General features: G+C 41.7%; 1 protein-coding gene across 2 annotated transcripts in view; it reads left to right on the top strand.

The window, feature by feature from the left end:
• Positions 1 to 23294, top strand: part of plekhg3 (pleckstrin homology and RhoGEF domain containing G3) — a 127875-nt gene that overhangs the window by 48841 nt on the left and 55740 nt on the right. Inside the window, exon 1 of one of the 2 annotated variants that reach the window (XM_014143856.3) lies at positions 10759 to 11331. The exons of the other annotated variant lie outside the window; for it this stretch is intronic. Coding sequence (XP_013999331.3) covers positions 11124 to 11331 — 208 coding nt within the window. The 5' untranslated portion in view covers positions 10759 to 11123. Of the gene's footprint in view, positions 1 to 10758; positions 11332 to 23294 lie in introns of those variants that run through there. 2 annotated transcript variants of the gene reach the window in all.

Below are 23294 nucleotides of genomic sequence, written 5' to 3' on the forward strand. Positions count from 1 at the left end.
AAAAAGTACTCCTTGGTTTACTATTCATTTGGAAGCTCTGTTCCGAAGACTGTTAATGACTTTATCAGAACCATTATTTTTCGATGAGGTAACATTAACCTCGTTCTACAGTATATCTTTATAATCTAGCTGGGCTGCGAGGACAAACTTGCATTGATGCTGCACTCTTGTTGTGTGAACGGTAGAGTTGTAAGCCCATTACCACAGATGGTCAGGAGATTTCCCTTAAAGGCCCAGTGCAGTCAACAACGTGATTTGCCTGTGTTTTATATATACTTCCATACTATGAGGTTAGAATAATTCTGTGAAATTGTGAAAATTATGGTAATGTCCTTTTAGTGTAAGAGCTGTTTGAAAAGCCTACCTGATATTTCAGGCTGTTTTGGTGGGATGGAGTTTTGGCCTGCCTAGTGACATCACCAAGCAGTAAATTGGTTAATAGACCAATAAGAAAGTTAGAAAAAACTCTCTGCCAATAATAGCTAGTTTTCAGTTTTCTCCTCCCCAATTAGACCACTACCAGACAGTCCTAGCTAAATTCGAGCTTGAGAAATTCTTTGCTAAGAAGCTATTTTCGTTCGTTTTTGACCATTTCCATTGAAAACTATCACATTAAGGTACTTAATTGTTACCCAGAAATGATTTGAAATTGAGATAAAAACGGCTGCATGTGACCTTTAAAAAATGAAAGGCCACTCAAGCACATTTGTGTTTTATCTGTTGTAGCGGGAGGGTGGATTGGTATTAAGAACGCAAAGAAGGATGACTCAGTTATAATCCCCAAGTAGTCAAATTACCCAGCAGGCCATTCTAGTGCATCTGGACTACAATACTCCCAAGCGCGTCATTGTCATAATTATAGATTTAGAGGTGGAGATTATAGGGCTTTTTACACATGAAATAAAGTCCACTCACAGGGCAGCGCAGGCAGTGTTCATAACCTAAAGACTGCCCTCTTTTTACTGGCAATGATCAACAACTTGTTGCATCGGCTGAGTACTGAACTGCGCCTTTTGTCGTAATTTGTTACTTGGGGTAAGAACCTGGTAAATTCCGAGATGCAAAATGGCAGTGGCATTCCTAATTCCCAGTGTTAATCCTCATTGGGTAATTTTCTTCACATTTTTGGTTGCCTCTAACTATAAATGCAAATTGTGAGGATTTAACGACCACGTGATGGTTCTTTATAAGAGATGTTGGACTGAGGCACCTGCCTCATCAACTTTGTCACTGAACTTGGTTTATACACACACACACACACACCAGTCTGCCATGAAACACTGCACAAATAATGTATTGTTTTAAGTGTGTAACACAACAATCCAGCGAAGCACATCTCTAGTTGCCCACACAAGCCCCAGAGAGGCTGGCATAAAGCTTAGCCCCAGGTGCGGTGCGTTACCTCCCTGGTGGGGACATGTTTTCTGGAGGGAGTCCCTAGGAGAGGCAGAGGCCCGGAAGGCTCACTGGCTTATTTCCAGTGGTGGAAAAAGTACCCAATTGTCTTGAGTAAAAGTAGAGATACCTTTTGATAATGACTCAAGTGATAGTCACCCGGTATAGTACTATTTGATTAAAAGTATTTGGTTTTAAATATACTTAAGTATAAAAAAATACATGTCAAATTGCTTATATTAAGCAAACTGCACAATTTATTTTTTGTTATTTTTTGTTTACATTTACATATAGCCAGGGGCACACTCAGACATGCATTACAAACAAAGCATTTGTGTTTAGTGTGTCCTCCAGATCAGAGACAGTAGGGATGACCAGGTTATGTTCTCTGTTTAGTGAGTCCTCCAGATCAGAGGCAGTAGGGATGACCAGGTTATGTTCTCTGTTTAGTGAGTCCTCCAGATCAGAGGCAGTAGGGATGACCAGGTTATGTTCTCTGTTTAGTGAGTCCACCAGATCAGAGGCAGTAGGGATGACCAGGTATGTTCTCTGTTTAGTGAGTCCTCCAGATCAGAGGCAGTAGGGATGACCAGGTTATGTTCTCTGTTTAGTGAGTCCTCCAGATCAGAGGCAGTAGGGATGACCAGGTTATGTTCTCTGTTTAGTGAGTCCTCCAGATCAGAGGCAGTAGGGATGACCAGGTATGTTCTCTGTTTAGTGAGTCCTCCAGATCAGAGGCAGTAGGGATGACCAGGGATGTTCTCTGTTTAGTGAGTCCTCCAGATCAGAGGCAGTAGGGATGACCAGGGATGTTCTCTGTTTAGTGAGTCCTCCAGATCAGAGGCAGTAGGGATGACCAGGTTATGTTCTCTTGATAAGTGTGTGATTTGGACCATTTTCCTGTCCTGCTGAGCAGTCACAATGTAAAGAGTACTTTTGGGTGTCAGGGAAAATGTAAAAAGTACATTTTATTTAGGAATGTAGTGACGTAAAGTTGTCAAAAAATAAATGGGGAAGTACACATACCAAAAAAACAACTTAAATAGTACTTTAAAATATTTTGACTTAAGTTCTTTACACCACTGCTTATTTCACATCAGATATCCACTTTACTTAACAGCCCTAGAGACGCGCTCACCAGGAATTTGCAGAATTACAATAAGGAGTTTGGAATGACTCCTGACTGGAATCTCACTTATTCTGCCATATCCGCAGCCCACAAATTAATCAAATATTTGTGCGCTCCCTGGACACGGAGTTAATTCTGCATAATCCCTCTCAGCATGTTAGAATACCGAAATGTGAAAACTGTCTTGCAGGTGTTCTTTTGTATGGTGATAATAACAAGACCGGATTTAATTTATACAGTGCTTTACGCTGTAACTCCCTTCATCCACCACCAATGTTTAGCTAGCACCCACCTTGGTGATGTCATGGCAGCTAGACTGCACCAGAAGCTTCACTACACATCAGCTGAGAGGAATGGGTGAAACATGCCAATTAGGATACAGCTTCCGATTATTAAGCTCAAGCTGAATGACTCTTTCTCAGAAAGAATGACCACAATTGAAGGTGTTGACGGTGATACAAAACCAACCCCATGTGAGTCTGATCCCCTGCACGTTAATCCAAATCCACTTTGCATATCATTTGCTTGTTAACAATAGCCATATTAGAGGGTGGGCGGAATAAGAAGTAGCCTGGTCCAAGATCTGTTTACCCAGTCTGACCAACGCCAGTGATTATTGTCATAAGAGTTGGCTCTACAGAATAACCAGGGACCAGGCTAGGGAGGAAGTGCTCCAGTGGATGAAATGCTGTGTGGAACGGACTGTGTTGTCCTATTCTCTGATTTGGTGATCTTTTGTTCTGGTTGTGGCCACCAGGCAAACCCCCTGAAGAGAACCCTTGTGTTTTCCAAACAGACCGGCATTATGCTTCTGCCCAAGACAGAAAACGCAGCCATGGGATAAACAAGCGCCCTCACAAAAGGGCAGCGCTGCTTATTCTTTAGTGTGGGGGCAGGCGGTACGACAATATAAAAAATGCGATGACATAACTGTTACCATCTTTGTCTATGTACTCTTCACTAAACAGCAAAAATACCACAATGTATATTGTTATTATCCAAGAGCCTGAATATATATATATATATATATATATATATATATATAGTGATTATGCCATTGTGTGGCCTTATCCCATACTGTACAGCAGTGGCTCCCAACCAGGGATACTAGGACCCTGGGGGTACTTGGCCTATCTACAGGGGGTACTTGAGAAGACTCATGTGATCATAGGCTTACTGGTAAAATGTACATGAGGTAATTAACATTTTATTTAACCTTCTATTAACTAGGCAAGTCAGTTAAGAACAAATTCTTATTTACAATGAAGGCCTACCCGGTCAAACCCAAACCCGGACGATGTTGGGCCAATTGTGCACCGCCCTATGGGGCTCCCAAACACGGCCGGTTGTGATACAGTCTGGAATCGAACCAGGGTCTGTAGTGACGCCTCTAGCGCTGAGATGCAGTGCCTTAGATCGCTGCGCGACTCAGGAGCCCAGGGGAGTTCTGGGTAGAGAGAAATTCAGCTGGTGGTACAGTAACTGAAACTGGTTGGGAACCACTGCTGTACAGTATGGACCAGCACTGTTGTACTGTTTCTCAATAGACGCATACAGTTGTCAGAATCCATGTTTTTCCCTGCTTCCGAAGCAGCTGTCTATCAACCAGCTCCCATCACCCCTCTGGTCTCGTCTGTCACAACACATGTAACGAACACTCCACTCCCAGAACATTTTATTCCATGCTTATAATGGCTACCTTTTTTAGGGTTGTCAAATTCTGGAGACTCCCCCAGTTTGAGGATTCCCTCCCTGCTTATTCCCTCCTGATTCCGGGAGTTCTCCAAATGGGATTGGTGGTGAAGCTGGGAGGTTTGTTAGAGTTTCCAGGAATGTTGCGACCCTAGCTTCCTTTCATGTATTTCGTGTCAGGTTTTAATTATAGCTATAGTTGTTGACAGGAAATACAGGTTTTAATTATATCTATAGGTGTTGACAGGAAATACAGGTTTTAATAATAGCTATAGGTGTTGACAGGAAATACAGGTGCGGTTTAAAAGCAGATTCCTCCTTTACTCAGAATACCTATGTGTCAGTCAGTATGATGAGAAATTCCTGTGTATGTGTATGCGCACATGCTTATGCTGTTTGTCTATTTTTGTCTATTTTCATTTGCGAGTGCATCTATTTTGTATATCTATTCATTGCCCATGTTCGAAAAACATACTAACAAACGCTGTTACCTCCAAAGGGCATTTCCACTACTTTTCAACTTCATTTTCTTCATCAAGTTTTAATATCACATGCACAAATACAGTGAAATGCCTTTCTTGCCAGCTCTAACCCCAACAATACAATAATTAATAACAATGTATTACTAGAAAAAAACACACACGAGAAATAACAATACAATAATTAATAATAATGTATTACTAGAAAAAAACACACACGAGAAATAACAATACAATAATTAATAATAATGTATTACTAGAAAGAAACACACACGAGAAATAACAATACAATAATTAATAACAATGTATTACTAGAAAGAAACACACACGAGAAATAACAATAGGAAATATGAAATACACAATTAAGTAAATAAGCATACAGGAAATATTTAAGTCAGATCCAATAGCATATTTACATGTGCAGGGACACTGTGGGGACTAGGCAACAGGATATAAGATAAACAGAGTAGCAGCAGCTTGTATGTGGGTGTGCGTGTGTGGAGCCTGTATAAATGTATGTGCATATTGTGAGAGAAAATGATGGAGAGAGAGTGTGTGTGTGTGTTGGAGTGACAGTGTATGTAGAGTGCAAAGGTTGAAATAAAAGGTCAATAAAGATACAAGGTTAACACAGAGGTTCTGTGTAGCTATTTTGTTAGATTGAGGGTGTTGCCATTGCCACACCAAGCAGTGATGCAGCCAGTCCAATATGCTCTACTCAATGGTACAGCTGTAGAACCAGTTGAGGATTTGAGGGCACATGCCAAACTTTTTCAGCCTCCTGAGGGGGAAGAGACAATCATGGCTTCACGACTGTGTGTGTTTGGACCATTTTAAGTCTTTAGTGATTTGGACACTGAGGAACTTGAAGCTGTCTACCTGCCGCTGCCGCCAAGTCGGCGTGGATGGTAACGTGCTTGCCACACGTTTCTTGTAGTCCACGATCAGCTCCTTAGTTTTACTGATGTTGAGGTTGCTGTTCCGGCAGCACACTGACAGGACACTACTGACTCGTCGTCGCCGGCGATCAGGCCTACCACCGTCGTCAGCGAACTTGATAATTGTGTTGGAGTCGTGCGTGGCCACACAGTCGTGGGTGAACAAGGAGTACACCACCTGGGGTCGGCACATCAGGAAGTCCAGGACGGAGATGTTCAGATCCAGAGTCCTAAGGTTAGTGATGAGCTTGGAGGGGACAATGGTGTTGAACGCTGAGCTGTATTGAATGAACAGCATTCTCACATTAGGTATTCCTCTTATCTAGGTGGGTGAGGGCAGTGTAGAGAGCAATTGAGATTGCGTCGTCTATGGATCTGTTGGAACGGTATGTAAATTGGAGTGGGTCTAGGGTGTCTGGGATAATGGAGATGATGTGTGCCATAACCAGCCTCTCAAATCACTCCATGATTACAGATGTGAGTGCTACAGGGTGGTAGTCATTGTGGCCTGAAGCCTTAAGAGTTCTTGGGAACAGAAATAATTGTGGTCATCTTAAAACTTGTGGATTACAGACTAGGACAAGGAGAGGTTGAAAATGACTGTGAATATGCCTGCCAGCTGTTTTGCGCATGCTCTGAGAACCCAACCTGGAATACCGTCGGGGCCCAAAGGCCCTTCTCACGCTGGCCTCGGAGAGCGAGTTCAGCCTATCCTCTGGGTCGGTGACGGCTCGACGTTGTCAAAGCGTGCATAAAGATGCGTCTCTACCAGACGAACGTTGGGCAGACGACGGTTGGGTCTTCCTTTGTAATCTGTATTGGACTGCAGCATCAGGGTTGTCTACGATAGCTCTGTGTGCCGTAGCCCTGCTCTTTAGCACCAACTTCTGTGTTGATCCAGGGCTTTTGATTGGGGAAGCAGCGAACTCTCACCGTGGGTATAACATCGCAATGCATTTTCTAATGAAGCCGGTGACGGAAGTGGTTAGCTCGTCAATGTTATTGGTGGAGTCTCTAAACATATTCCAATCAGAGCTAGCAAAGCAGTCCTGTAGCACAACCTCTGATTCTGGTGACCATTTCTCAACCGAGCAAATTGCGGTACTTCCTGTTTTCAGCTTTTGCTTGTAAACAGGAAGCAAGAATACGGAGTCATGATCTGATTTGCCGAATGGCGGACGAGGGAGGGCCTTGTTTGCTTGCTTGTGGGTGGAATAACAGTGGTCTAGGACTTTATCGCCCCTAGTGGCGTGTTGATGGAAGTTGGGTGTCACGTGTCTTAATGACGGCAAATTAAAATAACCGGCAACCAGAAAGGCAGCTTCTGGGTGTAGGTTTTCCTGCTTGTTTTATAGCCTTATACAGTTCCTTAAGCACCAGCTTGTTATTTTTTCTTGGCCTGAGGTGGAATGTATACAGCAGTCACGATAACAGCTGAAAACCCCCTTGGGAGGTAGAAGGGTCGGCATTTGACCATCAGGTATTCCAAGACGGGGGTTCGTCACTTCCGCCAAACGGCCATTAGCACACCCGTTGGCGTTGATGAAGAGGCAAACCCCCTGATTTCCCCGACTCCACTGTCCTGTCCGCCTGGTGAATGGAGAGTCCATCAATTTGGATAGCCATTGGTATTTTTTTGGTATAGGTATTTTATTAGGATCCCAATTAGCTGTTGCAAAAGCAGCAGCGACTCTTTATGGGGTCCACACAAACATGTAACATGACATAATACAGAACATTAATAGACAAGAACAGCTCAAGGACAGAACTACATACATTTGTTTTTTAAAGGCACACGTTGCCTACATATCAATGCATACACACAAACTATCTAGGTTATGGGAGGTATCTGTTTCTGAAAAGCAGAGAATATTGAAGTTCCGAGAGTCCCATTGGTAGCAAAGCCATGATCAGAGGTCATCCATCTTTTCAAGTGATGGTTATTAGCCAGTAGAATATAATTAAGAGGTGGCCGGTTTTCCCTTCGCCTAAATCGCTACAGGACCCCCCCCTGAGTCAAAGTAGAAGCTGGAATTGGGGTATATTACTGCCTTTCTGATGTTCAAGAGTTCTTGTCGTTTGTAAGAAATAATAACGGATACATTTCGTAAAAATAAACAACTAAATAATCACATAATAGCAAAGTTGGGTCGGAGCTTGCTAAACGGCAGCCATCTTAAAAAAAATGCCACAGTAAAAAATGTTCTACCCGATGACATCAAAAATTAAAACATTTTAAAAAGTGATATTCAAACATTACGAGAGTCGCGAGGACGTGGGGAGCAAGAAAATACCCCCCTAGCTAGAAACTAGTTGCAGGTTTGAAAATCACTGTTTTTCTTACTTTTAATCCTACCCTGTGATGTCACAGAGAAGCATTTGTTAGGACTTTTCTTCTTCTCTTTTTAACCACAGATCATAGAATCGCCTAGTTTTCACATGTGTAGACACTGGTGTGGTGCGGGAGATAATGAATATAATGGTAAAATTGGCAGAATTGCCCTTTAAAGATGAACCATTTGGGCTCTCTTTAAAGTCACTTATCTGATTTCCAAAGCTCACTTTAAATGTATTAGGCTTTCAACGGGCACTTACGTCATCTACCCTTCTCAGCAATGCCATCTAAGAATAATCCTAAATGCCCCCACTGGTTAAGTATTACTGGCAAGGCATGCCCAGAGACAACATTTTACTGTTTTAACCCTTTATACTTGTGGGAGTTGGCCTATATGGATAGGGCTACATTTTGAATGTTTCTTACAGAATAAATATGAAATGCATAACCATGGGAAAATTATTAGACCAAAGGTAAGGACACAACAGTTGACAAGACTGAATCCAAACATTATGCTGTTGATTTTATGTGCCTTTAATATTTACTGTACTTTTCTCTCCATTTGTTGATAACAAGATCAGAACATACTTTGGATACATTCAGGAGGATGATAAGAATATTGATTGGAAATGTGGTGTAGGTGCAACCTAAGACAAACAAAAAGGACGAGGGTTTGAGGGAGAGGCAAACTAGCTCATTCTGTCCAGGGTATGACACCTTGTCATCAGGTAACTGTACATCAACATAGTGATCATAAATGTTGACACATTGTACATGAGTTTTATGATATGGAAATGTGAAGTGCACATTTGGACTGTTTGGCTTGCTTGTATGACATCAAAGTGGTATTTGTTATAACCCTCATCGTCTCATCTTTCACAATACATAGTCCTCTTAATTAACAGCATTTCCCCTCGCTCGGACAACAAAACATTTCCAAAAGTTGCCCAATTAGTTGGAGGGATGGGGGAACTTTTTGTTGTGGGAGGAGCTCAAGTTCAGAATGGCTTTCAGTCAAAACCCATAGAGCGCTGTGAATCGCAGAGCCAGAGCTCTGGCATGTATAGCATGTTATTGAACAGCCACGGCATTCAAATGTAACTGTTTATCAGTGCCCATTTTCAACCCGTATACAGGTACGAGTGTAAAGGGTTAAAGCAAATTTCCTGCAATTTTACATATTTTGCCATGGGGTGGAGAGAACATTTTACAGTTTTAAAGCTAATTTCCTGCAGTTCTACACTTTTTGCCATGGCTTATGTGGCGTTCTTATGCTATCGGAGTGACTCAAACGTTATAACAAAATCAATGGGGCACCATGCCATGCCATTTTTGGTATTTTAAATTCTCCCTGACAGGCAAGTTTTTATTTATGAGATTGTTAGTTCTCAAAGAGGACCTTATTTAAAAACATATAGGTCCATATTGTTTTCTACATACTTTAAATCTAGTTTTAGTCGTTTAAGTTTACACTGAAAACATTTTACCATCCTGAAAATGATAAGTTTAGCAGCGGCGGAAGCCACATGGACTTCCACAACAGTCATATACACACCATTTGAACCAGGAAGGGCGTTAGGTGGCTAGTTTTAGTCGTATAGGGGAAACACTGGGTATTCACTTCCTGAGTGGATAGTGAAGGACAGTATTTGAGGTGTGTGTGTGTGTGTGTGTGTGTGTGTGTGTGTGTGTGTGTGTGCCTTTACCAAATGAGTCAAACACACACAACTCACACACATCAAGCAGTGACCCCCCCCATGCCCACGCTCAGCCTGTGCCATTTCACATTCCCAAGGATTCCCTGCCACTTCAAAGCCGCTGATAGGTCAGAGAGAAATAAGGACGGACTTCAAACCGACAGGTTCAGTAGGGAAAGAGCACTGAGTCCACGGCTTCCTCTGACCCTTCACACAGAAAAGGGAATGGTCTTCTAAAACTTAGTGTTGAAAAAGAACAGGGGTTGGAAAGGATGTGTTCTGAGTAACAGAGGTGGGCACCACTGCACTGCCCACATCTCTGCCGTGACATGACATGCCACGGTGTAGGTGAGGTTATGAGTCAGCACTGTAACAACCCACAACAGCAGCTCTCCGGTGTAACTGCCTTGCTCAAGGGCAGAACGACATTTAAAAGCGGAAGACGCGTTCCGGTTGAATGCGTTCAGTTGTGCAACTGACTAGGAACTGGACTAGGATACCCAGCGCTTTTCCAGAGCTTTACGTTACGCTGTATGGTGAAAACTCACCTGACACACCGACCTGGGTGATACCACAGCAGCCATTAGGAAAGCCCACCTTCAGTGGCCCATCAATGGGCCTATATGGAAGTTGCAGTTGTCACTGTATAGAATGTAAAAGGACTGTTCTTATGTTCTACATTGCATTTGTGTTATTGTTGTCATGCACTATGGTTAGATATGGCATGGCTCACAATCATTTCACCTAGTACTGCCCTTGGCTCTTTTCAGTTGAATTCAGACCAACCACTGGTCTTGTCTGCTCCTGGTTTGAGAATAGTATTATGATGCCAAATTCTTCTCACCCTTTGGCTGATTAGGATTGAAATGAATTATATTTCTTTCTATGTAGCTACTTCTACACCATTGCATTGTTTTATTTTTGTATGTCTTTCTCATTCGATGCTGTTTCTCTGTGTGCAGCAATATTCCTCAGACACTGGGTGTTATTGTTCTGAGAGCCGAGGCACTGCCTCCCTAGGCAACCACTCCTCTCCGCGGAGAGGTGGAACGAGAGCGGGAGGAGGGGGCGAGGGACAAGTCTCTTGTGGAAGCCAAGGTTGGGAAGGGAGATAACGTTACATGCTGTGCATTCTTGCAATCGCAATCTAACCTCCTTTCCTTCAACCTCCCTCCCTTTCCCCCAACCTCCCTTCCTCTCTTTCTCTTATGGTCATACTTTGCGTTTGACACCTAACACCCTCCTGGTTCAAATGGGCGTGTTTGTGGGTATGAGTGTTGTGGGAGCGGCAAGTCCAGGTGGCTTCCTCAGTTGCCTTCCACTTGTGGAGCTGTAGAGGAGTGTCTGAAGCTCCCACCGGGAACACTGCTCAGTACTTTTACCTCCATGGGTTTGTGTAAGACTGCACTTTGTTAAGAAGTGTTGTCGAGACGACCTGGCACTCAAGTTTAGTCCCCCATGAAGTGGCCTGGAGTGGGTCAGTCCAGCAGGTCAGTGCACTCGGTGTGTGGGAAGCGAAAGAGAGCCATGAGCACTCTGGGTCGGTCCAAGGACAAAACCTGGGGGGTCGCCCTCAGACCGGGCATAGAGGTGGCCACCCTCCGGAGCGCCTGGGAGGAGAGAAGGCTCCTGAACGGATTCAACCGCAAGTTAACCCGTTGGTTCGGTGAGTCCTCGACCTCTGGAAATTGTTGGATGGTAGTATTCTCTGTTCATATTTACGATGTTCACATTCAGTCTTAGTTCCCTTACAACGCTCCCAAGGATTACTTTGTTTTAGGGGGGAAGCAATGAGGTCAAGCTTTTAAAACCTGATACTGCTTGTTGACATATTGCACAGGATCGTAAAATGTGTGAACCTTTTGTTCTACCTTCATCTTTCTTCACCCACCACTCGTTCTGATTGCCATTCACTTCCACTATAATGTTTTTTTTTTTTTAAGAATCAGCACCAACACTAAGATTGCTGCAATCAATGGAGTCCTCATTATTTCTTGTCAGCATGATATTGCACCTTCGCCCTACTTATAGGAAGCCCAAGAGACAGGACCTCTGGGATGCTTTGGAGAAAGCCAGTGGGCTGTTTTCAGAGACCAAAGCCTGTATCTATGGGACCGAAGCCGGTATCCATAGGACCAAAACCGGTATCCATGGCAGTCTGTCTCCGGAGTGGCGGTTAAGTCCCGCGGCTTTATAAGGGCCTGCTGGTTGATTTGTGTGTTCACGGCACAGCAGTGGTCGTGGAACCTTTTCCAGATGTGTTCCACTTCGCAAAGAAGGCACTTATATTTTAACGGTGCAGAGGTTATTTGATTTTAGGATTTATATGAATCATAATGATTGTTTACAGTCGTATCCTAACTGGTATTAGGGGAGTCGTAGCTGGATCTCTTAGAAAGCCTGGACCCCCCCCCCCCCCCCCGTGAAAGAATCATTCACCATGAAAATGCTGAACATGGTTTGGTTTATTCTCCCTCCATGCCCGTCTACATGAATGGGGTTTACAGGAGTAAGATTTGTATTTATACTAGCCTGTGATTTATATATGTAAACGCTAGTTCAAAGATGTCACCACATGCCTGAGACTATGTCTGCGTTGAGATTTATGTCTGTGTGCATGGAGAAATGACTTCATTTTGATTTATAGTGTTTGGTTAGGTTTGAGTGCTTGCGCACACGTTCGTATTTCATTCTACGGTTGCATTCTACACTATACGTACAGTATGTCTCCTTTGCGTGTATGCACACATTGATTGACTCCTTATTAATCATTGAAAGTCACTATGTTTGGATGTTCACCTTAGTACAGTATTTTGTTTAAGAGGGACTTCACACTTTTTGCAAAAATACCGTCAGCTGCTCATACTGTATACTGCAGTGTAAACTTGTCTGGATCGCTACCTCCGGAGGTGGTGCACGACAGTTGCCCCCCCTGTAAGCAGATCAGTGTAAACTGAAAGGTCTCGTTGAGCCAACACTCTTATAGTAAAAATTGTTATAGCATAGCAATGTTTATGAAGCAGCTGAAATGTAGACATTTTCCTCATTTTTTTTTTTAAACTTGTTTTGAGTTTTTACCTGATTTGTAGTAACAGACTCTTACATTCTGAAATTGTAGTAACAGCCTGTTACATTCTGAAATTGTAGGACAGGCTGAAATTGTCGCCATAGCTTTCAATCTCAAGTGTTTATTTAGATTGTTTTCTTGACTGCACTGTATGGAAGCCTTTCCCACCAGTAATATAATAAAACAAATATATAGTATCTTGCACTTTTTAAATAGCATCTCAAAATACAAAGTAAATTGTTGAGATGCGCAAGTCCAAATATGTTGAGATAGTAGACCATATTTATTGGATGTGTTTCTTCATTTGTAGCATTGTGTGGTGACTTTAAAAGGTGTCTCCACAGCAGTGTTTTCCTGGCGCACAGTGTTACCTAGGTTGGCTAACCTAACCAGGTAAAACTCTGGACCCTAGTTGTAGGGTATGACACAGTAAAAACTCAGCTGTAAAACAGTTTTACATGGGCTATGATTTGACCTGTTTTTCTTTCTAATCAGGTCGTGTGGTTTAAAAACATGACCTAAAACAACTGCGATGAGACAGTAGAACTAACCGGGTTGAGCTTGCTTTATGCAGCGTTGCATAGGTCATTGCATCTGTAGTTAAAACGTTACTCACACAGTATGTCATCACTATTGGGTTATTTCTTCTTATTGGTTTAAAGGTCTAGGTAGCCTAGCCACCCAAAGTTTGACTATAAACCAAATTTGATCACATTCACATTTTCTCTTAACAGAAATAAATAGATGTATTTTAGGCATTACCGCTTCGTTTCCCCTGGCCAGAGGGGAATATACTGTAGGGCATAGGCTTCTCTAGGCTGCTTGCAGCTGTGGTTATCGGAAGACTACAGTTGATCAGACTGAAGGACAGATTCATTGTGCACGAGTTAACAAGTCATGAGGTAAATCAGTCTAATCAAGAGTACTTTGTCCCTCTTTTCAACGCTTTTGTGTCAATATTTTTTTGGGCAAATGCGAGCTCGCCACACGTTTGCTGGCGGCCCTACTGTGCTAATCTTTGCAACGTGGATAAATAGAACATAATCTCCACATAATGTTACAAATTAAGAAGCATATCCTATATGTATGTTCTACTATCTACATTTTGAGTAACTATCTCAACATTTTCAGATATTATCAACATTTTAGTTGTTTGCGGTGGCGGGAATGAGCGTCCATAGCACTAAGAAACTGAGGTCTGGGAAAGAAGCAACCTCCCACCATTTGATTTTACCTCATATAATGACATCCATGATATTGATGAAATGATGCTTGGTTTGTTCCAAGCTCACTTTAATATGGCAGCGAGTGTAAGCCTATAGGAGCTCCTATATAGCTATGGTTCAGCTAAACATCAGCATTCAGCTATAGCAAGCATGTTTATGTGAGGATGCAGAAATGATTTTGTTTAGCTAGCTAACGTTACCAAGCTGTGTAGCCTATATTATAATACTGTATTGAATGATGCTGTATGATAACTTTTTTTGTACTTTTATATTCGTATGGGAGGTGGAATCATTCATATGCTAACGTTACTTGATCATGAAGCATGTTTAGTTTGCTTGCTAATTGAATGTGTATGGATGAGAAAAGAAACCTTTTAATTGTCTGCACATGCTTGTGGATTGTTACATGTATTCAATTGTGTAATATGGTTTTGTTGCATTATTTAATAGAGTGATATGTTTTAGAATAAATGTTGTTGAATAGCTTGTGCTTATTGGCTAGTGACTATTGTGATATTTACGGTCAATTTGAGCTGCAGACCAAGAATACGGCTTTGCCAGCGACAACGAAAGGTAAGGCAAGGGTGTAATATGAAATCTCTTTCGCCAATCCGCTCCTCACACTCCTTCCTCTCGTAGTGGGGACAGGTCCTAAACGTGTGTGAACCCCGTGTATTTGAATGTCTGTGTGGCTCCATACTGGTAGTACTTCAACCAACGGCTGTGTTTGTGTGTAGGTGAAAGTCCAGCCACTGCCTCTTAAGGCTGGCTGGCTGGCTGGAGACGGATGTTATCGGTTTGAAAATGTTTTCTTTCAAAGTGTGCGCCCTGGGACTAGGAGAATGCACCGGAAAAGGGAATTGTATCGGTGCTGGACTTCGCTCCTACTACAAGGCCTGACCTTGACCAGGGGGTTTAACGAGTCAATGGGAGAGTGAAGCATAGAGGGAGCGAGTGAGAGGGGGAGAAGGAGGGAGGCCCACTGTTTCCTCTCTATACACCCATCTCTTCACTCTGCTATTGCTGCTGCTGTAAGAGTTTAGTGTTGCTCTGCTAGCCGATAGTCACAAGTTGCTCCATGTTTGATAGGGGTATGTCTACCAATGTAATGCCACATCCCTTTTTGTACATTAGGCTGATTTGCAAAGTGCTGATGAACTCAACAGGTATATATTTTGGCATGACTCCATGTTTGAATGTCTCTGTCTATTCCCCCCCCCCCCCCCCCCCCCCCAGGTAGAAACTCGGGCTCAGTACTGTACAAATGCATTACAGAACTGTCTCCGGACTGGTTAGTAGGTATGTCCATGTATTTTTTTTGGGGGGGGGGGAAGAAGCAACCTCCCCCCCATTTGATTTTACCTCATATAATGACATCCATGATATTGATGAAATGATGCTTGGTTTGTTCCAAGCTCACTTTAATATTACATTTACATTTAAGTCATTTAGCAGACGCTCATATCCAGAGCGACTTACAAAATGGTGCATTCACCTTATGATATCCAGTGGAACAACCACTTTACAATAGTGCATCTAAATATTTTAAGGGGGGGGGGGGGTTAGAAGGATTACTTTATCCTATCCTAGGTATTCCTTAAAGAGGTGGGGTTTCAGGTGTCTCCGGAAGGTGGTGATTGACTCCGCTGTCCTGGCGTCGTGAGGGAGCTTGTTCCACCATTGGGGTGCCAGAGCAGCGAACAGTTTTGACTGGGCTGAGCGGGAACTGTGCTTCCTCAGAGGTAGGGGGGCCAGCAGGCCAGTGGTGGATGAACGCAGTGCCCTTGTTTGGGTGTAGGGCCTGATCAGAGCCTGAAGGTATGGAGGTGCCGTTCCCTTCACAGCTCCGTAATATGGCAGCGAGTGTAAGCCTATAGGAGCTCCTATATAGCTATGGTTCAGCTAAACATCAGCATTCGGCTATAGCAAGCATGTTTATGTGAGGATGCAGAAATTATTTTGTTTAGCTCAATCAAACTTAATAAAAATAAAAAAACCAACAAATCAATCTTTGGTTTTCTGTATGATCCGTCTCCACATATTACAATCAATTCATCTGACTCAGTGATTTGGCATGCAGAAGACGTGCTAATGACACAACATACTCGCTTATAATGTAGATGGATGATTATTGTGCAATGATGATCTGACAATGAGGTTATAGTGCGATGACGCTAACCATTGACTCCCAAGACAGGAATGGATCATATCATATTATTATTCTATTGTGGAAACTTGATGTAAAAGCTACAAAAGCTGATCTACTGCATTGCAGAGCAGTCTAATAGGGGAAAACATGCTAATGCTAATCATGCACTCTTGTCACGAATGGATGATTTAACAATGATTTAATTGAGCGTTAATGGTAAACACCCATGAGGAGAATGGATCCTGATGCTTGACACTCCCGTGGGAACGTTGTGTCCTTCATACAAACAGATAAGTCAGTCTCTTTCCAGTTTGTCCTGTGATCTTCCTGTCGGCTCATCTTCATCACAGATATGATTTCCCGTTACTCAATTTCATGCTCTGTGTTCAAGTGGAAGAAAACTTAGACTAGTCTTGGATTAAGAAGCAGGACTAAGCAGAGTTGGGCAGAGTCTGGGTAACTGGCCCTAGATGTTTTTAGTAAGTCTTGGTATTAGTGATGCACTGACATGACATTTTTGGCCGATACCGATATCTTATATTTTCCTTGCCAAAACAAAATGATACCGATATTTAACTTTAAGTGTTCTTGTACAGTTAAATAGTTAACACACACACATGGATGCAGCATTCTAAGGCACTGCATCTCAGTGCTTGAGGCATCACCACAGTCCCTGGTTTGAATCCAGGCTGTATCACATCCGGCTGTGATTGGGAGTCCCATAGGGCAGCGCACAATTGGCCCAGCATCTTCCGGGCTGTCATTGTAAATAACAATTTGTTCTTAACTGACTTGCCTAGTTAAATAAAGGTTACATACACACACACACCACACTGACCAAAAAGTTATTTGGTTGGCATTTACGTATGTCCCCATTACCAGTAAAACATAGTCAAAACCTATTTCTTTCACTTACTTGCTGTGCTGTTTCATTGTTCATTTGTTCAGTCGTTTCATTCTCAACCAGGATTTCTATGGAACGCCGTTTGGGTCTTTGCGTGTCAAAAAAGATACACGTCAAATAACGCTATTTGACGTGTCAAATAAGCTTGTTGACCAATCAGGACTTGAATATGACTGCACGTCAAATAATAGTTTAATGCGTTCATGAATTTTTTATGTAGTTATTACACATTGATTACACTCACTCGTATTTCATATGTCACAACGATTCATCGATACGTATGCTATGATGCTGGTAAAGTTGTCTCGCGCACCTACAGTGCTGGTCATAAAAAAAAAGCTAGCTTGCTCATGGATGCAACAATGTTCTTCCCCAAAAACATAGCTAGTTTCAGTAGCTATAGTTAGCTAGCTAACTATATAGCTAGGTGTCATCTAAAATAACCCTCATTCACAAGACAGTTCTTATTTGATTAATGGTGGTCGGACCCATCTTTGTGAAGCTAGCCACAATAAGGATTAGCCACAATAGTGGACTTTGCGGTTAGCCTTCAAAAGAAAGTATGGCATAATTCTACTATTTGTATTAATTTGCAACACTGTCAATGACATACTTTTATTTTGAGGGCAAGCCGCAAATTCCACTATTGTGCATAATCCTTATTGTTGCTAGCTTCACAACACATAACACAGTCCGGTCGAGCGTCACTAGCCAGATTTAGCTAGCTGGCTGCCAAAGACGTTAGCTTTGGGGAACAGGGTTAAGTAGCTGGCTAGCTATTTATTTTCATGAACTGAAGTTCAATTTCAAGAGGCGAACAACAACTGGCAACCTAGCTAATACTTACTCGCAAGGATTCCTAAATCATTGCTAAGAATAATGAAAATGACTGGAGTTTCTACTGCTCATTGTTTTCAGGCTGGTTGTATTGGTGCTAGCTAGGTACCAAGCTAAAGCTAGCTACCCCAGAAGTTGCAGTCGAACAAATGATGCTTTATTACCAACGTGGTATTGTAAATACGTCGTTCGTGGCCGGTGTTTGCTTGTTTGCTGACTTTGTTTTGTACAGCTTTGACAGTGCTACTGTATCTTTTTTGACACGTAAAGACCCAAACGGCGTTCCATAGTATGTATGTCGTGAAGCTAATAGCAGTGACGCTATTACTGTGTTACACAGGTAGGGCAACATCTGCAAAATAGCGCACTTGGTAGTGTGTACCGGTGCTCGACCAGTCGACGAAAGCCAACATCACCCACGACAGAACGGTCAAGGGCAATGAATTCCTTTATGTTGGCTTTAATGGACGTGGCCTTTCAGTTGTCTCACTGAAAAGTTCTTACTCTTTCAAATGACTGTTCGATCCACACAGCTGACATTGTGGGCTAGGTTAGGAATGCTGTGTTGCACGTGTAGCGCAACATTTTACCTGGCGTCATTACGGCATGTACCTACGTTATATAGGTATGCACGGTAGCATTGACATCGTTTTAAAAAAAATCGTTACATTAACATGTTCACCGATTTGTCGTGCATCCCTATTTGGTATCGTATATCACGCATTGACTGTTTGTGACCATGTTCCTGACCGCGATTGATTTGTTCATAGCCAGTTCTCCAAGTAGGCAGGTCATTTCAGATCAAATACGAAGTTATAATTCGCTCAGTCATGTTCCCTATAGGCTGATTTTATGATTCTCTGTTCCAATGTCCACACTGACACACAACTTGGAATACATACCCACAATGCATTGCTATTAAATGGTATGCTAGTGTCTACTGTATATTATAGGCCGTCATTGTAAATACGAATTTGTTCTTAACTGACTTGCCTAGTTAAATAAAGGCTAAATAAAATAAAAAAATATATTGTTTGTGCTTCTGTGACATAGTACGCTTATCAATAAAGCTTACTATGTCAATAAATTATCTTCCCCTTAGTCATATCCTGTTTCCTCTTGGCTCATCGGGGAGTCAACATGCAGAAACATGTTATGGTCCAAGAACAGTCTTCCACCAGAAACCAATTTATGTCTGACCCTTGTTAACAGCTGTGGAATGTCTTGTGTGTTTGCCTGCTGGTGTTTTAAGGAAGCTACAGTGTCTTTGTTTTTTGTCAGCTGTCTTCAATGAATTTTCCAGCGGTTCAAACTGACATGATTTACAGTATGTTGTTCTAATGTTTTAGTTCGTGACAGATGTTTTGTGCTCTTTGGAATGGCAGCACTTTACTTAATTGCATCATCTCTGCAAATCCTATTTAGAGGTCACTAATGCTTTGATGGTGTGACGTTCTGGCATGAGTTTGCAAATGTTGATATTTTAGGTTGCTTATGTCGTTTGGGAATGTATGACACCTCACAGGGTGTGTAGTAATTCTGTAATTTCTCTTAATTTTTTTCTCAGGAAGCACTCTTGTATTTGCAATGACATAATCATGCATCAATTATGTAACTATTTGATGACATGGGCTCAAATCCTGTGGAGTGAACAAAATGGGTCATGTCATGGTAAATGATTTGCTTATATTCTAAAACTGTGGCATACATTTCCCTCTGTTCAGTTATGAAATGATAGTTACCAAGCAACTAGTCACGCAAACGAAACCTGAGGGTGCTTTCCAGCTGCTGCGGCGTTCAAAGTGATGAACTCATGCAATGTCATTTGCGTTGGAAAATAACAAAGCAGTCATTACCTATATGTTTCCTTATTTGCTTTGGCATATGTATATTTATGTGCCTGTCTACTGGAACTATACAATGTAATCAAAATATGATATACAGCGCATACATGGACAGGCCCAATATGGTCATTGAGAGATCATCTGTTAAATGTTTCCTTCAACCTTTATTGGAAGCTGAAGTCGTATACTGTATTGTCAGAGCAGCGCTGTCTTTACCACTATGGCCTTGTTAGTATCTGTAGACTTTATGTGGTACTGAGGACCCGATGCCTCAAGATCGACCTCAGAGCGTGGCCATTCTGTAAAATGACCGCTGCTCAAACTCTCAGCTCGTCAAGTGAAGTGGGCAGCTCAGTCTCCCAAGTCCACCATGACTTTTCCACCAACTGTTTCTGTCCCAATGTTAACACAAAATTCCTTAGTTGAGAATGGAAAAGCTCCCACTGATCCAGAAGGAAATGACTGGATTTCTGGATTTTCCAGAGAATGTGGTGTTTTAATTCAGGCACATTTTAGGATGACCTAACAGAGGTCCTTTGTAATACTTGAGGCTGAGTTGCCCTTTTAGGTCCAGCTTAACTTTTTTAAGGCCATCTTCAGCATGACCAGGCTGTTCAAATGTGGGGTCGGTCCTTTTGTTCTGGTACACACCTAAAACATGTCCCTTCTCCAGTTCCCAGGAGATTTCACTCACAGCTTTAATGCTGAAAGAAAATCTATCCGTTATTCCAAAAGTATGGTTAGCTAATCCGTTGGTTAAATTTTGGAAAAGAGAAAAATCAACATGAATAAGACCATCTGAATTTATGCTGAATGGGTCAGGCTTCAGGGAGAAGCCAGAAAAAGGAAACCGCTATTGTAGATTTAATCGATCATAAATTGCTCAGTCAGTCATTTCCTCATGAGCAACAGTACATCAAAAGCAGAACACGGTGTCACATTCCGCTGTCATTTCGTGAACAGTTTTGGTACTCTGCTGTATCTCAGTACTTGTATTGTATGTAGTATATACAGTTGATATCATAAATATTAATACTCATAGTTTATTTAATGTAGTGTACAGTGCATTGGGAAAGTATTTAGACCCCTTGACTTTTTCCACATTTTGTTACATTACAGCCTTATTCTAAAATGGATTAAAGTTTGACGAGGAAAATAATCTACATACCCCATAATAACAAAGCAAAAACAGGTTTTTAGACATTTTTGCAAATCTATTAAAACTGAAATCATATTTACATAAGTATTCAGACCCTTTACTCAGTACTTTGTTGAAGCACCTTTGGCAGCGATTACAGCCTCGAGTCTTCTTGGGTATTACACTACAAGCTTGGCACACCTGTATTTGGAGAGTTTCTCTCATTCTTCTCTGTAGATCCTCTCAAGCTCTTTCAGGTTGGATGGGGAGCATCACTGCACAGTTCTTTTTAGGCCTCTCCAGAGATATCTGATCAGGTTCAAGTCTGTGCTCTTGCTGGGCCACTCAAGGACATTCAGAGACTTGTCCCGAAGCCACTCCTGCGTTGTCTTGGCTGTGTGCTTAGGATCGTTGTCCTGTTGGAAGGTGAACCTTCACCCCAGTCTGAGCACACAGCCCACACAAAGCAGGAGTGGCTTCAGGACAAGTCTCTGAATGTCCTTGAGTGGCCCAGCCAGAGCCTGAATTTGAACCCGATCAAACATCTCTGGAGAGACCTTAAAATAGCTGTTCAGCAACGCTATACATCCAGCCTGACAGAGCTTGAGAGGATCTGCGCAGAAGAATTGGAGAATCTCCCCAAGTACAGGTGTGTTAAGCTTGTAGCGTCATACCCAAGAAGACTTGAGGCTGTAATTGCTGCCAAAGTACTGAGTAAAATGTAATACATTTTATAATAAGCCTGTAAGGCAACAACATGTGGAAAAAGTCAAGGGGTCTGAATACTTTCAGAATGCACTTTATTTAGTGTAGTGTGTGTATATATATATTGTATGTGTGTATGTATGTGTATATATACACATACACAGTAGATATCAGTATTCATCCCCTATCATAAGTATTCCCATTTTGTTGCGTTACAAAGTGGGATTAAAATAGATTCAATAGTGATTATTTTTGTCATTGATCTACACAAAAAATTCAGTATACATTTTTTATTTTATTTTTTTATTCAAACTAATACAAATTATAGAACTAAAATATTGTCTGCATAACTATTCACCCCCTTTGTATAGGCCCTGCCTAAATCAGTTCAGGAGAAACATTTCAAATAAGTCACATGGACTGTGAAATAATAGGGGTTGACATGATTTTTTAATGACTTCCTCTTCCTCTGTGCCCCATACATACAACATATGTAAGGTTCCTCAGTAAAGTATTGAATTTCAAGCTATAAAAACCAGAGAGCTTTTTGAAAGCCTCAAAGAAGGGCAGGGATGTGTAACAAATCAGAAATGGAATATCTCTAAGCATGGTCAAGTTAATAATTATGCTCTTTGGATTATGTATTAAACCACCCAGCCACATCAAAGATGGTCTTGCTTCTGATCTGAGCTGCAGGACTGGAAAGAAACTGCTTAGGGATGTTACCATGAGCCATTGGTGATTCTAAAACAGCTACAGACTTCAAGGGCTGTGATGGTCGAAAACTGAGGATGGATCAACAACATCGTAGTGACTCAACAATAATGACCTAAATTACAGTGAAAAGAATAATGTAAATACACAGAATTAAAATATTCCAAAACATTAATCCTGTAAAGCATTAAAGTAATTCTGGAAGAAAAAAAACACACACCAAAGGAATACACTTTTTTGCCTAAATGCAAAGGCTTATGATTGGGTCAAATCCAACACCACATCACTAAGTAACTGTGTCCTTGTTTTCAAGCATTGGGGTGGCTGCATCATGGTAGGGGTATACTTTTCATCGGCAAAGACGGGAGTTTTTCAGGATAAGAAGAAACGGTATGGAGCTAAGCACAGGCAAAATCCTAGAGGAGAACCTGCTTCAGTCTGCTTCATACCAGGCACTGAGAGGAACCTTTCAGCAGGACAAAAACCTACAACACAAGGCCAAATCTACACTGGCTGTCTTACCAAGAAGACAGTGAAAGTTCCAGAGTGGCCAAGTTACAGTTTTGACTTAAATCTGCTTGAAAATCTATGGCAAGACTTGATAATTGATCATTGCTGTCTAGCCATGATCCCCAACACCTTGACAGAGCTTGAAAAATGTTAAAAAGAAACATGGAAAATATTGCACAATCCAGTCAGCTGTCATCGCTGCTAAAAGGGTTTCTAACGTGTATTGACTCAGGGGGTGAATACTTATTTAATCAAGGTAAATTAGTGTTTTATTTTTCATTCATCTTTAAAATAAAATGTAATGTTTCTTCCACTTTTTTGTGTAGATTATTGACCAAAAATGACAAATCCATTTCAATCCCACATTAAATAGTTATGATAGGCATTAGAGCAATGGATTCTGCACTGCATTGAATCATAAGATGTTCTTCTCCTGACCAGTGAATCATAATTGCAGCTCTCAAAACAAATTGAGTGAAGCCAACTTGTTTACATGCGGTATTTAATCAGGTGGATACATTTTATTTTGCAGAAT

This window comes from Salmo salar, chromosome 15 (genome assembly GCF_965601325.2).
Source record: "Salmo salar chromosome 15, fSalSal1, whole genome shotgun sequence".
Taxonomy (NCBI): domain Eukaryota; kingdom Metazoa; phylum Chordata; class Actinopteri; order Salmoniformes; family Salmonidae; genus Salmo; species Salmo salar.